Raw genomic sequence first — 14,206 nt, 5'->3', positions numbered from 1 at the left:
CACTGAGGCCGGAGCGCGGGCGCAGGAGAGGCGCTGCGGAACGGGAAGTGGCGGGGAGCGGAGACAAGCCCCTGGAGCTCCGGGGCACTTCAGCGGGAGCCTTCCACGGGCAGGAGGCAAGTCTGGTTCGAAGGTCACGCAGGGGCGAGTAGACCACTTGACCACGGGGACCGGGATGGGAGCCCTTCCTTCCCTGTCGCTAACGCAGGAAACCTTTCTTACTGAATTCTCCTTACCCTACCCAGCTTGAGTAGGAACAGGAATCTTAGGGAGAGAGTAAGGAAGGGGGCCGGGGTGTGAGGCTGGTGTGGGTTAAAGCAGAGTAAGGCAGGGGTGGGGATCCCACCCGACCCAAGGAGAACCCCGGCAGAGCCCTCACAGCTCTTCCCAATCAGGGTGACGGGCCTGAGTCCCCTCCCCTTGGGCTGCAGTCTCTGTGGATGCCAAGGTCCAAGATGGGGTGGGCTAGGAGAAAGAGATAGAACCCCCAAACTGGAGGAAGAAGGTGCAGAACCTGACAGAGACATTCGTGGATAATTTTTAGACCAGATACTTTAATACAAAGAATTCCCAGTAAGAATTACATACAAACTAGTAAATCATAAATTTTAACGTATGTATAATTATTACTATTATATATTTTTTTGTTTTGATAAATTTATTGAAATGTTAATAAAGATTCTGCAGACTACGAAGTAGATTAGTTTGTTGAGCTAGTCCCTTATGAGAAAGCTGGTGATAGCGAGGGTAGTAAAGAGGAGGGACAGGTCCTTGCCCATTCCACGGGTCAAGGAGCACAGGTCAAGCCAACCTCCTCTCTGCCCTGAACAAGACTTACCTGTTCCCTTCCCACTCCCACTCCATCCCTGGCCTAGTTCCAGGCTCACATCTCCAGAAGAATCTCAGACTGGCTCCAGGTGCTTCAAGCACCCCTTCTTCTTCCCAGCTATCAGGATACTGGCTGGTGTCACGGAGTGCTCTGTTTCTGGCCTTGTGTTCGTGGACAACATCTCTCTGATGGGGTCTCCTTCGTTCTCTCTCTGTTTCTCCACCCTAAGCCCTGGCAAGGGTCTTCAGCTAATGCCTACCTCTCCAGAAACAGGGTTCTCCAAGGACAGACCACATAGGCACACCCCCCTCTGCCCTCAGCTTCTGGGGAGATTCCCAGCACCATCCTAGCTGGGCAAGGCAGTTTTGCCACTTGGAGCTGGTGTTTCTGGTTTATCTGGCTTCGTTTTCATCAGATTTCCCATCCTCTCCATTAGAGCTGCCCAGTGTTCCCTGCTTGGCTCCATGGCTGCCTTTACTCTCCCTGTCCTTCTTTTCTTAGGCCTCCTCTGGCTCCTGAGAGGGGTGAGTGGACACTGAAGGACCATGCTCTAGGCCACTCCCCTCATGCCCCTGGATGGACTGCGATTCTGCTTTAGTCTCCAAGAGTCAAGACTTGGTTTCTCTGGAGTCTTTGTTCCTCTTGGGCCCCCTGAATACCATCTAGGGCCCCCCTAGTTAAGAATCTTGCCCTAAAAAACATTCACACCCCACAGGTGGCCTGCCAGAGTGTCTGCCTCTGCTGTGCCTTGTGTAAGACAGTCAGGAATAGGCCACCCATGGCCCTGGCAGGAGAACCATCTTTTCCGCAGAGCCCTCTCTGCTGGGGTTCTTTTCTGACTTATCAGGGAGAGGGAATTGAGTCACCAAGGGCTGGAAGAAGGAGTCCCTTGGCTGGAGCCTGGCACCAAATGGCACCACCCATGTCCTCCCTGAAATGCAGCAGGTCAGACAGATGCCTTGCCCTGATCAGGCAGTCCTGGGGCAGGAGGGGGTTCTCTGGCCTGGAGGGCCTGTGGGAGGCCGCTGTGACCCTGCCTACCCATCTTGATCTTCTCCTGTGCTGGCCCCTGGGTAGCACATCTCCCCCATCTTCTGAGCGTCTTGTGCACATTAAGTGTCTGGGGGTCCTTTTCTTCCCAGGGGAAGATCAGTCTGTGCTTGAAGCTAGAGGAAAATGAGGGAGACATGGCTGCTCAGCAAAATATTTTTGCAAGGAAAACCTGACTTTACTGAGTGTGGAAAATTCCCTCCAGGAGTTGATGATGAGCTTCCTTATGTGCGGTAAAGGGCTGGTGCGTTGCTTATCCAGCCCAAAAGAAAACACCCTTCCACGTTCAGGATCTTTATCACTTCACTTGGAACCTCTTTTTAAAGCTTAACACAAATCTCATCTAATTCAACCCCCAAAACCCACTGCCACCACCGCGAACACACAAAGTTTGTTTAAATGAGCTTCCTTTGTCACATTCCTCATTCCAGGGAAATCCAAACATTACCAGCACCATTTGCCTCATTTGTATCTCACTGCCTGGTAGAAGTTTGTGAAGTTCTCAGAAGTACCATTTTCCATCTAAAATTGCTTAACATCTATTTCTCTCTGGTCAGAGGCAGGTGTTGGGGGGCAACATCAGGCTAGGGGAGGGTCTGGGATCCCCTTCATCATTCCTTCATCCTTTCCGCCCTCGGCAAACACCACTCGGGTCTCTCCTGTGTGGCAGGCTGCTGCTAGCTCACCAGTGCAGGACAGGGGAAGGATCCTGCCTTAGGAGCTCCATCCTTTTTTTGGCTTTTTTTGTATTTGTGTTTGGCTAGGTCGCAGCACGAACCTCTGCCTGAGCACAGGTTCTGCTTGTTACGCTCTCATGAACGTTGTCCTTTCCTGGCTACAGTGGACACACATCCCATCTTGTTTTGTTTTCTCTAGACCAAAGCTGTGATGGGAGATGGTAAAGCTTTAGCTTTGTTCCAGTAGTGAAACATACTAATTAAACTTTAAGTGAACCAGTTCTTGTTTCTTGACAGTGTATCTTGGCTTGAAGTTGGAGTTTTAGCCAGAATTTCCATTGGCCTGTTAGAACAAATGCAAAAATGCTGAAGAGTCCAAGGTGTTCACAGCAAATACTGTTTCCCTGGGTCCTGCTCCTTTGCTAAGCTCATTAGCAAATTCATCTCTGCACATGCCAAATTATAAATATCAATAAGTCAATTGTTCTAGGTTTAAAAAGCTGGGATGTACTTCTGCAATGGGGTGTGACTACTTAGAAGGTGTGTCGTGTATGAAGAAAATTAAATGGAAAATGTTAGACATCCTGATGTGAAGTTGTTTGCACACCCCATATGCACATATGTGCACACACACGTGCACACAGGCACATACCATCTTGCAGCTTGTGCTGTGGCAGGAGCCCAGCTTGGCTCAGGAGACTTGAGTTCTATACTGGGTTTGCCACTGACAGACGTGCCATCATGGGCAAGTCTCTGCCTTTCTCTGGGTGTTTGCAAGTCTAAAAGGCTGGGTTAGATCATCTCTAAAGTGCTTTGCAACATTAACACACTTTGAAAATGGATTATACAACTCCCTGCCTCTACCAACCATTCACCCAAACTGTACAACCCATCCCACAAAAGGTTCCTCCCTGCCAAGGCCTATCATTCAGTCGATTCTCTCTTATAAACATCCAAATATACAAAAAAAAAAAAAAAAATCTTCTATTCCACTTTTCTCAAACTTGCCTACACATTGGAATCAAGAATGCTGATGCCTGGGTTCCACTCCAGCGATTCTGATGTAACTAATATGGGAGATGCCAGGGCATCAGGATTTTTAAAAGCTCCTCAGGAGATTCTGATGTGCAGCAAAGTTTGAGAAGCACTGTGCTAGACCCCCTCCCTCACTGGTGCATGAACACAACCTGGGGATCACACCTGTACCTTGACATGCACACCTCTCTCACTCACACACACTCATGGACATCTAATGTAGTAGTTGATGGTGACTGTTTTGTTTTGTTTTGTTTGCACTCTGGACCCCCAACCACGTGCCCAAGTCCTATTTGAGCCCCTGCCCACACTACCCACCGCCCTGCCCCCCTGGGCTGATTCTGACCCCACAGGATGCCCTGCCCAATCCTTAGGGTTAGTGGTGGCCATGAACAGATAATCAGAAAGAGAAGCAGGATTCACGAGAGCTGCTGAACGCGTCCCGGTAAAGCCTGCCAGAGTCAGTGTGCTGGCCGTAGCAGCCCAATTTGTTTTGGCATTTGTTCCCATACAGGTGCCTGGGAAAAGGGTAAGAACCACACCAGAGTACCTGGTGAGTGAGGCTGTGCTGAACGCCTCGCCCTCCTCTGGCTCGCGGAAGCTCTAATGGGGGGGCATGTCCACAGCGCCCCCAGCAGGCCAGGGAAGAAAGGGGTGGAAAGGTCTGGCATTCTCCTCCCTCGAGTCACCTGAGCCATCCCACAGACACGGCTCCTGCCCACTCTTGGGGCAGGAAAAGCACAGGGGATTGTCTTGGAAGGGTCTTCCTTGGAAGTTCTTCTTGTTATCTAATTTAAATTGCTCTGAGTATAGGCCTAACCTTACTGGGCACCAGGGGTGGAAGAAATTTCAGGGGGTGAATCAGAAGGCATTTTGAAGGCTCAAAGATGGGTTTGAGCTTTTTGTGCTGAGGGACAGGTAAGCTTTATTTAAGTGTAGAAGGAGCTAGAAGAGAGATTGGCTTTATGGATGACAGATTCAACAATATATAAACCTCGAGAGCAGCTTCTCCTGTGACAAGTTCTCCAGACTAGCAAGAGAGTGGGATTTGTGAGGGGTAGGGGTAGGGGAGGTTTTGGTTGACTTTTGCCCCTCAGCGCAACATGTTGGCTGATCAGGCCATTGTCCTAAGAGCTTTCTCCTAGGTAGAAGCTGGTCCTGGAGGTGGGGGTTGGGGAAGATCCCTTGCTTTGGGGAGCTCCCAGCCTGAGTGGGGAGACCCAGGCCCTGCCTTCTGGGAGAAGGCCACACAGAGAATTACAGAAGCCACAGTCTAAGCACGGGGTGAGAAGAGCAGTGGGAGAGAGTGCTGACATAAGTGGTTATGCTGGAGGGTTTGGAGTGCTGAGAGCTGGGTGGGGCCATCTCTAGGAGAAGCTGGTTTTGTGTAAGGTTTTGAATGCAGGGAGTGGGCTTGGCTGAGAAGAAGAGAAAGAATGTTTCAGGTGCGGTGGGTGTGACCCATTTGAAAGCTTGGAGTTGGAAAGGGTTGAGTCATCTGGCAACGGCTGGCCTGTCCTCATTGGTGAGAGAATCCATGTGTCTTAACAAAAGAGTTACCTCCATTTTCAAAGCTTTTGTAGGCAAGAAAGCTTGGGTTGCCCCATGACACAAGAGAGAATCAGTCGGTTGTTGTCTAAGATACCAAAAGGAAGTAGCATCCAGGGATGCTGATCATCTGAGTGGTGGATTTTCCAAGCACTTTCCTTCAGGGTAGGGTTTTACACCCTGAGACACTGACATAAAAGACACAAGCTGTGTGGACAGCACAGCTTGTATTGCTTGTATATGAGGGAAAACAACATAAGTTCTGAGACATTTACCCTTTGACCTTATGGTTGGGGGCTTGGGAGTGAGCAGATGCTTCCTGGGGATGACGCGCAAGTTGGGCTGGCAGCCATCTTCACTGAGAAGCCACCATCTTGGTGCCTGTGGTGTGTGTGCCGATCTGGAGAGAACAGTTTGAAGGCAGGTGCTTGGCTGGGAGGATAGAGATGGTTTGGGGGTGGGAGGGTGAGTTGTCTGCTAGGATCACCTCCCCTCACCACCCCTAGGACCAAGAATCTTCCTCGAGGAGGTGGCCTTGGATGCTCTGGAGCTGCCCTCAGCTCTAGTCTGTTCCCTAGTGTAGCCCACCTGCCATGGAGCTCTTTGGGAGGGCGGAGGGCCTGGCTGAGTAGAATTCAAGGATCCTGGTCCCATTCTGCAGTTAAACGAAGAAGTCCAACCTCCAGGCACCAGACACCTGAAGACCTTCACGACAAGCGTTGGGCAGGGGAGAAGAACTGGTCGACAGGAAGGGCCAGCTCAGTCCCATTAGGCCCAGCTCCAGCCTGAGCAGTGCCCTGTACCCAAGATCCAGAGGAAAGATAAACATGATTCCCAAAGTACATGATGGCAGAGACCGGCACAGGTGTGTGATGGAGAAACTACTGCACGTCACCACGACCCTGTACCATGAAGACAATCCACCAGGGGTGATGGTAACAAGTGGAGCTGGTCTGGGAAGGCTTCCTGGAAGAAATGAGTTCTAGAGAAGTCGGGGACCATGTGGGGCAGTGAAAGGCTTCTAAGCTACACATTGAGAAGCCCCATTTTCTTGCCATTGAACTTGACTTTCAGAGGCCATTACTTACCAGCCACACACCGTGGGGTCAGGAGAGGAAGAAATAGCTCCTGTTGTGAGAGCAGGGCTCTCACAGACAGAGATCCCCTCCCACCTGCCCCCACTGCCAGGTGTGACCACAAGGTGATTAAAGTCTCTGGACCCCTCCCCGCCCTCTCCGGAGAAGCAATGCTGGCCTGTGTGATGGCAGCCTCACTCTCACAGGACAGCCAAGCAAAGCAGCTGAAGGGGGGCGTGGGGCCATCTGACCCCCAATTGCAGATGCCCGGCAGGGCCTGAAGGCTCACACATACATCCCACACCTGTCATAGAGTCACCCAGGGACACGGGGGTGGCTCTTAGAGTTGTAGGACATTTCAGAGGTCATGTAGACCCCTGCCTCCATGGTACAAGAATCCACCACCTGTCACCCGGGGAAGAGTGTGGGAGAGGAAGGCACACAGGTGCAGGGCCTTGAGGGAGGAGGGAAGAAGAGATGCTTATTTTGGATGACCTTGTGGTAGAGCCACATCACTGCTGACAGATTCCCTCTCAGGAAGGGGCAGAAGCCAGGGGAACTTGCCCTCCACGGAGCTTCCTGGGGATGCCCCTTCCAGCAGGAGACCTCTCTGGGAACTCTGTAGAACCCTTTGTCTGTCATCACCCCAGATTTTCCATCCGGAAGCAGCTGGCTGACCCCTGCCTGCCCTTTGGTGAGAAATACCCACTCCTAGGGTGAAAGCCAAGCAAACTCTGGCCTGCCAAGCACCAAAAGGGAAGACTGAAGTGGGAAGGATGGCAAGATGGCAGACAAGACCTGGCCACCGGCAGCCTAGGGTTCTGGTCAGGAACCTGCCAGGCCGCGGCCCCCCTGCCCCATGAGAGCTAGTTCAAGGTGTCAGAGCCCATGAGATCGCCTCTCAACTTCTCCTGATTAAGGCAGCCTTTCTAGGGGCAGCTTCTGGGGAAAGGGAGAGAAAACGAGCTGCCTGCACTCAGTGGGGAGCTCGAGTAGGTCAGAGGCTCAGGAAGCTGCTTGGCTGGGTCCCAGGATGTTGCTTGTAGGAGGAGTTCCTGCAGGAGCCAGGTCTGTGCCTGGGCTCAGAGAGTGGGGCTGCTGGGGCTTTCAGGGAGGGAGGAAGCCTCTGTAATGACCCCGAGGCCATGGCGTAGGCTTTGATGTCTGCCCTTCTTCCTTGTAAACCAAACCCTCTCTCTAGAGAAGAGAAGTGGGGCTTCTCTGAATGCCATCGGGCGTGTGTCACTATAATCACACAATGACGGAATGCTGGAGCCATATGGGGCCTTCAGGATGTATACAGAACAACCCCCTCTTTTTACAGAGGAGGAAATTGAGGCCCAGAGAGAGCAAATGACTTGCCCAGGTGCCAGAACCAGGACCAATTTCAACATCTCTTGGCTCCCAGGGCAGGTTCTCCATGCCACAGCCTGATAGCCCCAATGCCCAGTCGGCCCTCCATAATAGGGGCTGGGGGTGGAGATTGGGGTTAGTGCCCTCCCCTGTGAACTATGGGGAGGACATCGGTAAGGAGGTGGCACCAGCAGGGCACCTGCCTCATTTCAAAGCTGCCTCTCTGCTAGTCATTCTACTCTCTCCTGCCTCAGACTCAGCTTGAATATTCCAGTCTCCAGAAAAGGCTTGGGCATCTAAGTGGGTGTGGCAGACGGGGTGGGGGTATGGGGAATGGGATAATTTGGCCAGGTGAGATCACCGTCAAATCCCCTGCTCCCTAGACAGTTTCTGATGGTGGAGTCCTGCCATCACTTTAGAGAAAAGTAGTGCACCCCTCCTCTTTGGAGGCTCCCATTGGATCCCACTGACTTTTATTCCCAGAGCCCATCATTTAACAAGAGGTCCTGGTGCGGGGCAATCCTTGCTCTGGGGCCATCCAGGCCATGGAGATATGGCTTAGTCCTTATGGAGTTCACAGTGTAGCTGAGGGAATAGGGTACAAGCAGGATGTGACTTGGGGTACATACAGCAAGAGAGTATGTGTTTAAACACAGAAGAGATTGCCTTGGGCAAGGCTGGTCAACAAAGGCTTCCTGGAGCAGGTAAGATCTTGAGCTTGGCTTCATAGAAGGATGAGATTAGATGGTTGTATCAAAAGAGAGAAGACAGCCTCGGAAAGGGGAATGTATGTGGTGAGCAAAGTCATGGAAGTCATGTTTTGAGGACAGTGAGCAGACCAGCTTGCATGGAGTTGGAGCTGTCCTTTAGGGTCCCCACGCCATCCAGTGAAGGTTAGAGGAAGGGGGTGGCCCCATCAGGAGCCCAAACTCCAGTCCTGCTTTCCGTGATTCAAAGCCACTTTGCCGCTAATAACCCTAATGACATTCTGTCCTCCAGTGGAGCCTGTTATTTGTGGGTCTCCAAGCACTCTGAAAACATTAATTAATCCTCCCCGGGGCCCTTGGAGGTTGATCACTTTGCCCCCTTCACCAGCTGGAGCACCTAGGAGAATGAAGGAAGGTCACCTGGTCACTGGTGGGGGCCGGGCTGAGCCTGGAAGTTAGTTTAGAGTCTGCCCGGACTTGGACCTAACCAGCTGCTGCTGCTCCGTGGCCCTGACCTTGGGGCTCTGCACCTAGAATGTCGGGATCCTGCGTGCCTTCCCCTAGTGGGAAGCTTATCCTTGTGGAACAGGGAATCATGATTCCCTGGGCTGGAATGGCGGTGCTCCAAGGCCCTCCAGGCCAACTCCTCGCCTGTAGGTGTCAATGGGTCTGCCCCAAGCAGCAGGGGAGCCAGTAGGTCCTCAGGAAGGGGCAGCCAAGCCTCTAGAGCTATCCCTGCAGCGGTGTGTGCCGCCTGGCCCCTTGGCTGTAGAGGAGGTGGAGCTCAGATGGAGAAATCCAGCTGATGATCTCTTCTCTACGCTGGGGCAGAGGGGTGGGGGGAGAGCATGGCCTTGGCTTTCCTAACCCCCTTCCTTCGCCCTCAAGGTTCCATGTACGATGGCTTGGCTGACAACTACAACTATGGGACCGCCAGCCGGAGCAGCTACTACTCCAAGTTCCAGGCAGGCAATGGCTCATGGGGATACCCGGTAAGGAACGGCTTCCATTCAAAAATATCTGGAATGTGCGTGGGGATGGTTTGGGGTTTATGGTGGAGCAAACCCATGCTGGTTGCTGGCAAGAGCGATGCCGGTTGGGAAGGGACAGCTTAGGTCTGTGAGGTGAGCCTCACTAACTCTGACCACGTCTGTTCCGTTGGCCATTATTTCAGAGGTGGCTTTTAATGCAGACTTGTCTTTGGGGTGACTGGATATTTCTGAATATCTCAAATGAGAACATTGTCGAGAGAAGCCTGTAAAAAGAAGAGCATAAAAAGGGGTCTTTTCTCAATATGTCTGATTCAATCATGGATTTGAGAGAAGTTCGAATTCTTGAGGTCCATATGTGGACCGATTTGGATTTTTCTAGGAAATCCTCAAGGGGCCTCAATTGTGCTGATGGCCAAGAAGGAGGCTGTAAGGTTCTCCAAGGCCAAGAGAACGTGCCTACTGCAGTGACTCCAGGAGTAAGAGTCTGCATGCTGTAGCAGAGCTTTCTTGAGTTTGTAAGTTAGACAAACCTAGGTTTAAATTCTAGCTCTGCCACTCTGCCTTGGACAAATTATGTCAACTTCTGAGCCTCTGTTTCCTCATATGTAAAGTGGATAAAAACAAAATCTACCCTGTGGGATTACTGTCGGGATAAAATGAAATAATATGCATGAAAAAGCCTGGTTCATAATCATTCTTGAGACTGTTTTTTTAATTAAATGGGTAGGGATTATTCTAGATTCCTTCATCCTGGCTCTATGATTGACTTCCTCTGTGATCTCCATCTACTACACGCATCCATCCATTTATTGAACAAATACTTGGTGACCTCTGATCTGTGCCAAGCACTGCGCTGGATGCTTGGCCAGTGCAGGAGTTTTCTTCTACTCTGAAATCATGGGTTTGGGGCAAGGTGACACCCAAGGTTTCTCCCAGGCCCCAAGTTACATGATTTTTACTCACATTGCTGATTTCAACATTGGCCTGAATTGTTCTTGGGAAATTCTTTTGTGAGACCCTGGAGCCATGGTGCAGATGAGGATTAAGGGCTGCTTTTCCTCAGCACGCTGGGGGCACTGTCTTCTTGGGGCTCCCTTCAGCAGCATTTGCTTTGAGCTCATGTTGTGTAGAGGTCTGATTGTTAAGATCTTGGGGTCCTGGCCAGGGCAAGGGTGGGTGGTTTACAAGTGAGGTGTCCTTATGTTGTTGGCTTGATTCCTTCCTTCCTAAATTCTTGTTGGGGCTAATTTTGGAGGGTGTGTTTTTTTGCTTCTTGCAGTTTGGGAACGAAAGGGAAGAATGAACTAGTTTGCTGCAAATTTACTTCCCTCCTTTTTTATCCTGACCCTTGATATCAGTCAATACCCTTAGTGGCACATAATACAGTCGACCAAGCCCAATAAGCTAATATATCAGGCACAGATATGAATGAGGGTCTTTAACACGAAGGAAGATGAGCAGGCAGACTACGAGAAAATGACTTAGGAAGCAGTGTGTGGGAACTCGGTTAGAGCCAAGGAGGCAGGCCGGTGGACCAGCAGTCAGATGCGTAATCACACTGACAAGACAGATGTTACCTGTCTTTACAGACGTTGTCTTACCAAATCAGGGATTAAAAGACTTAGATTCTTGTCCTGCTTCTGCCGCTCACTAACAGAACTTAACCTCTCCAGGCATCAGTTTTCTCACCTGTAAAATAGGAATGGAGATACTTGCTGTATCTACTTCACTCACAGGTTGATATCATTATATCCTTAACTGTCAACTGTTATAAAATTGGTAATGTGGGGTTATTACACGTGGAAATTTCTAACTTTAAGAGCCATAAAGGAACTCTTTGGAGGGAGGTGCTCCTAAGAAGAAATCTTCCTATGACAGACATAGCACATTTTGCTTCTGGTTAATGAACTCAATCCTTAGCTATCTCATGAGCTTTTAATGCTCCCTAAAATGTCCCCTACCCTTCTCCATGTCCATTTTCTGACAATCAATGAAAATCCCTTCCCTTTCCTCCACCCTGAGGCCTAGCCCTCCTCGCTCCTTCGTCCTTGGCAGGACTTTAGATGTGACTCATGCCAGGGCAGCTGCCGAGACTCGTCCCGTCTCCTCTTAGTCCAAGGGAGGCCATGGGAACTGTGAGGAGCCGAGCACACACGAGGATCTGGCAGGGGGAGGGGACAAGTCAGGAGGAAATGGAGTAATTGATACTGGAGCCAGACATATAATCAGCCGAGGACCGGGCAAAAACAAACGGGGTCCCGGCTTAGGGACAAGGAAAGCTGGAGAGAAGGTAATAGAGCTCTGCGGCAGTGGGAGAGTCGTTACGCCTGTGGGATTTTCCCATGGAAGGTACAAGTGGCACGGAGTGATTTTATTTCCTCCCCTCTGGTTAAACCAACATGGGGCAGAAGGCAGGGAGCGTAGGAGGAGGGCATGGCTCTTCTGCACAAAACGTCGTCAGCATGTTCTCAGCAGCTTTTTAAAAAGCTGATGGAAGGACCGTTTCCTTCAGATATTTTATATTTGCTCTGTCAGCCGACTTGTATTGAGCAACCACTGGGCATGGCAATGAGCTAGGCATCCTGCAGACACACAGATGAACAGACTCTGGCTTTGCCCTCAGTGAACTTGTAGTCGAATTGGAGAAGCACAGAGGTCCATCAACAGACAATGCAAGTGTGAGTTGCTATACTGGGGCATTACACCAATGCTGCCATTGCTTGAAATGTTTCTGGAACCTCTCAAAATTTTAAAGTAAAAAATCTTAGTGTTATTTTAGGAGTCATTTAAGAAAATTAGTTTATTTCCCTATTGTCATCACCCATTTCCCACTTTGAGCACCCCATTCCTCAGATTTGGTTCCTCTTCCAGATATCAAACTACCCTCAAATTGCAAACACTTGTCACCATTGAGTGTCTATTTTACTTAAATTCCTAAAAGATCTGCAGGCAACTGCCAAAAAAAGTTCTAGAAATGTTTAAAAAGCCATGGTGTTACCTTATAGTTTTAATTCATCTTCTACATCAGAAACAATGATCCTTCTAATTCTTTAAAAAAATGTATGAACATACTATTTATAATCAATGATTGCCATGATCATTTCTATCACAATTGAGAAATTGAATATAGAGAGCTGGTCTTGTAATAAAATAAAACTTACAACAAAGTCTGGCATACCAAAAACATCAAGGAGCTTAAGAAAAAGAAAAGACTGGTTCAAAGCAATCATTGGCTGCGCCAGTTCTCCTCTCTCTACTAGACAGTCCTACCCCTGCCGGATGACAGTGATGGCACTCTGGAGCCCTGGGGCCTCACGGAGAGGGAAGAGCTTGGGGGCGGAGAGAGATATGGATGAAGCAAAGGACACAGCGGCCTTTGGCCAGGTTACCTAATTTTACAAATGAGCAGGCACAGCTGTGCTGTTCCCATCCCCAGAACCAGACTTGTGGAATGTTATTGCCCCAACAGGACAAGCTACAGTTGAGGAAACTCAGGCCCAAAGAGGATAAATGGCCTGCTGAAGGGCACACAGCCGGTTAATGGTACAGCAGACTAGAACCTCTCTTCCGGCTCTTAACCTAGTGGAGTTCTGTTTTAATTACCCCAGCCATTTACACTTTTTGTGATGGTCCTTTTATGTTTTTCTGCAATCTCCATATTTTAACACTCAGCTGTGTTCCGGTGTCTTGCAAGAGACTCAGGAGTTTGGGTCCCTACATTTCCTCCCACCCCCTGCACCCCAAACCAGCCTGCTCCCTCTTTGGGGAGTCAGCCTGGCTCAAAAGAGGCAGGAGAGTGGCCATGATTTTTCTTCTGAGACCATCCTGGGTTTGCACGGTTGTAAGCATTACTGGGGATCAGGGTACGGTTGTCAGATAAATGCAGTAAGATACAATATTTGAGACATACGTATACTAAAAAATTATGTATTTTTTTTAATTCAAATTTAACTGGGTGTTCTGCATTTTTCTTTGTCAATGAGAAAACCCTCCGCCAGAGTGTCTTCCCATTCAGTCCCTGAAGTATAATCAACACCCCTGTAAGTGCTCCTCTCCTAGGTTCAGCCTGTAGTAGCCATTTCTGGTGAGAAAATGGAGGCTTTCTGACCCCTCTCAGAGGTCCTTGTAATGGATCCTGGAAGTCTTCCTCCGGGTCTACTGAGGACCAGCACGAGGGGAATAGAGAGCCAGAGCTGTCGGAAGACACAGCCCTTCTGTTCTGAAGCTGAACGCAGGCTTTTATTGCATGTGTGTATCCCAAATGAAGCTCAGGAAGCAGATTTTTATTTCCAGGAAATGTTCCTGAATTAAGATGGCAACCCCCTTTTCTATCAACTCCAACTCGAAAGACTTTTCCTATTTTCAAATCAAGAAGCACACCCTGAGCATTCATTTCTTCAGGTAGTCATTTTGCATGAAGTGATCTTCAGTTATGGATTGGACTAGACCCTCCTGCCCAGGATCTGACCTGCAGAGGATAGAAGCCACGCAGGCATCCTTGCCCAGGAGGTCTGGAGCAGGGCCTCCCATGGTGACCACCATATCTAACCCAGCCTGGATCTCCTGGGGTGAGAACTCCCAAGAAGATAATCAGCGAGAATTCTTTGACCCCTTTCTCCACTTTTACCCAGGATTTGCCTGTAAAACTTTCTCCCAGCTCCTTCTCAGTTGCACTTGGCTAACTGGTATGTCTGTGTTTGATGATCCCATCATGACAGGGTCTTGTGGACAACTTGCTAGGGGCCCTTACCCTGAGACCTGACCCTGCCCTCCCCAGCCCTGAGGCAACCTGGGTGAGCCTCTTTAACAGATGAGAAGACGACGGTTGGTTCAAGCTTCAACAGTGGATAGGAAATCTCAGCACACTGTTTAGTCACCTTAGTCACCGTCAGTCATGTTAACCAGTTTGATTAAGCATCCACAAGGACAGAGCCCTGGC

At 49.9% G+C, this 14,206-nt stretch overlaps 1 protein-coding gene across 2 annotated transcripts in view; it reads left to right on the top strand.

Moving 5' to 3' along the window:
• The window catches only part of PKP1 (plakophilin 1), a 45,786-nt gene that overhangs the window by 918 nt on the left and 30,662 nt on the right, over nt 1–14,206 (top strand). The window contains exons 1-2 of one of the 2 annotated variants that reach the window (XM_037812221.1): nt 8,189–8,272; nt 9,164–9,267. In XM_037812221.1, the coding sequence (XP_037668149.1) occupies nt 8,209–8,272; nt 9,164–9,267 (168 nt within the window). In that variant the 5' untranslated portion in view covers nt 8,189–8,208. Of the gene's footprint in view, nt 1–8,188; nt 8,273–9,163; nt 9,268–14,206 lie in introns of those variants that run through there. The other variant, XM_037812218.1, reaches the window with a different exon arrangement.

The sequence above is a fragment of the Choloepus didactylus genome, chromosome 2 (assembly GCF_015220235.1).
Source record: "Choloepus didactylus isolate mChoDid1 chromosome 2, mChoDid1.pri, whole genome shotgun sequence".
In the NCBI taxonomy this organism is placed as follows: Eukaryota; Metazoa; Chordata; class Mammalia; order Pilosa; family Megalonychidae; genus Choloepus; species Choloepus didactylus.
This window is presented reverse-complemented; position numbering and strand designations above follow the sequence as displayed.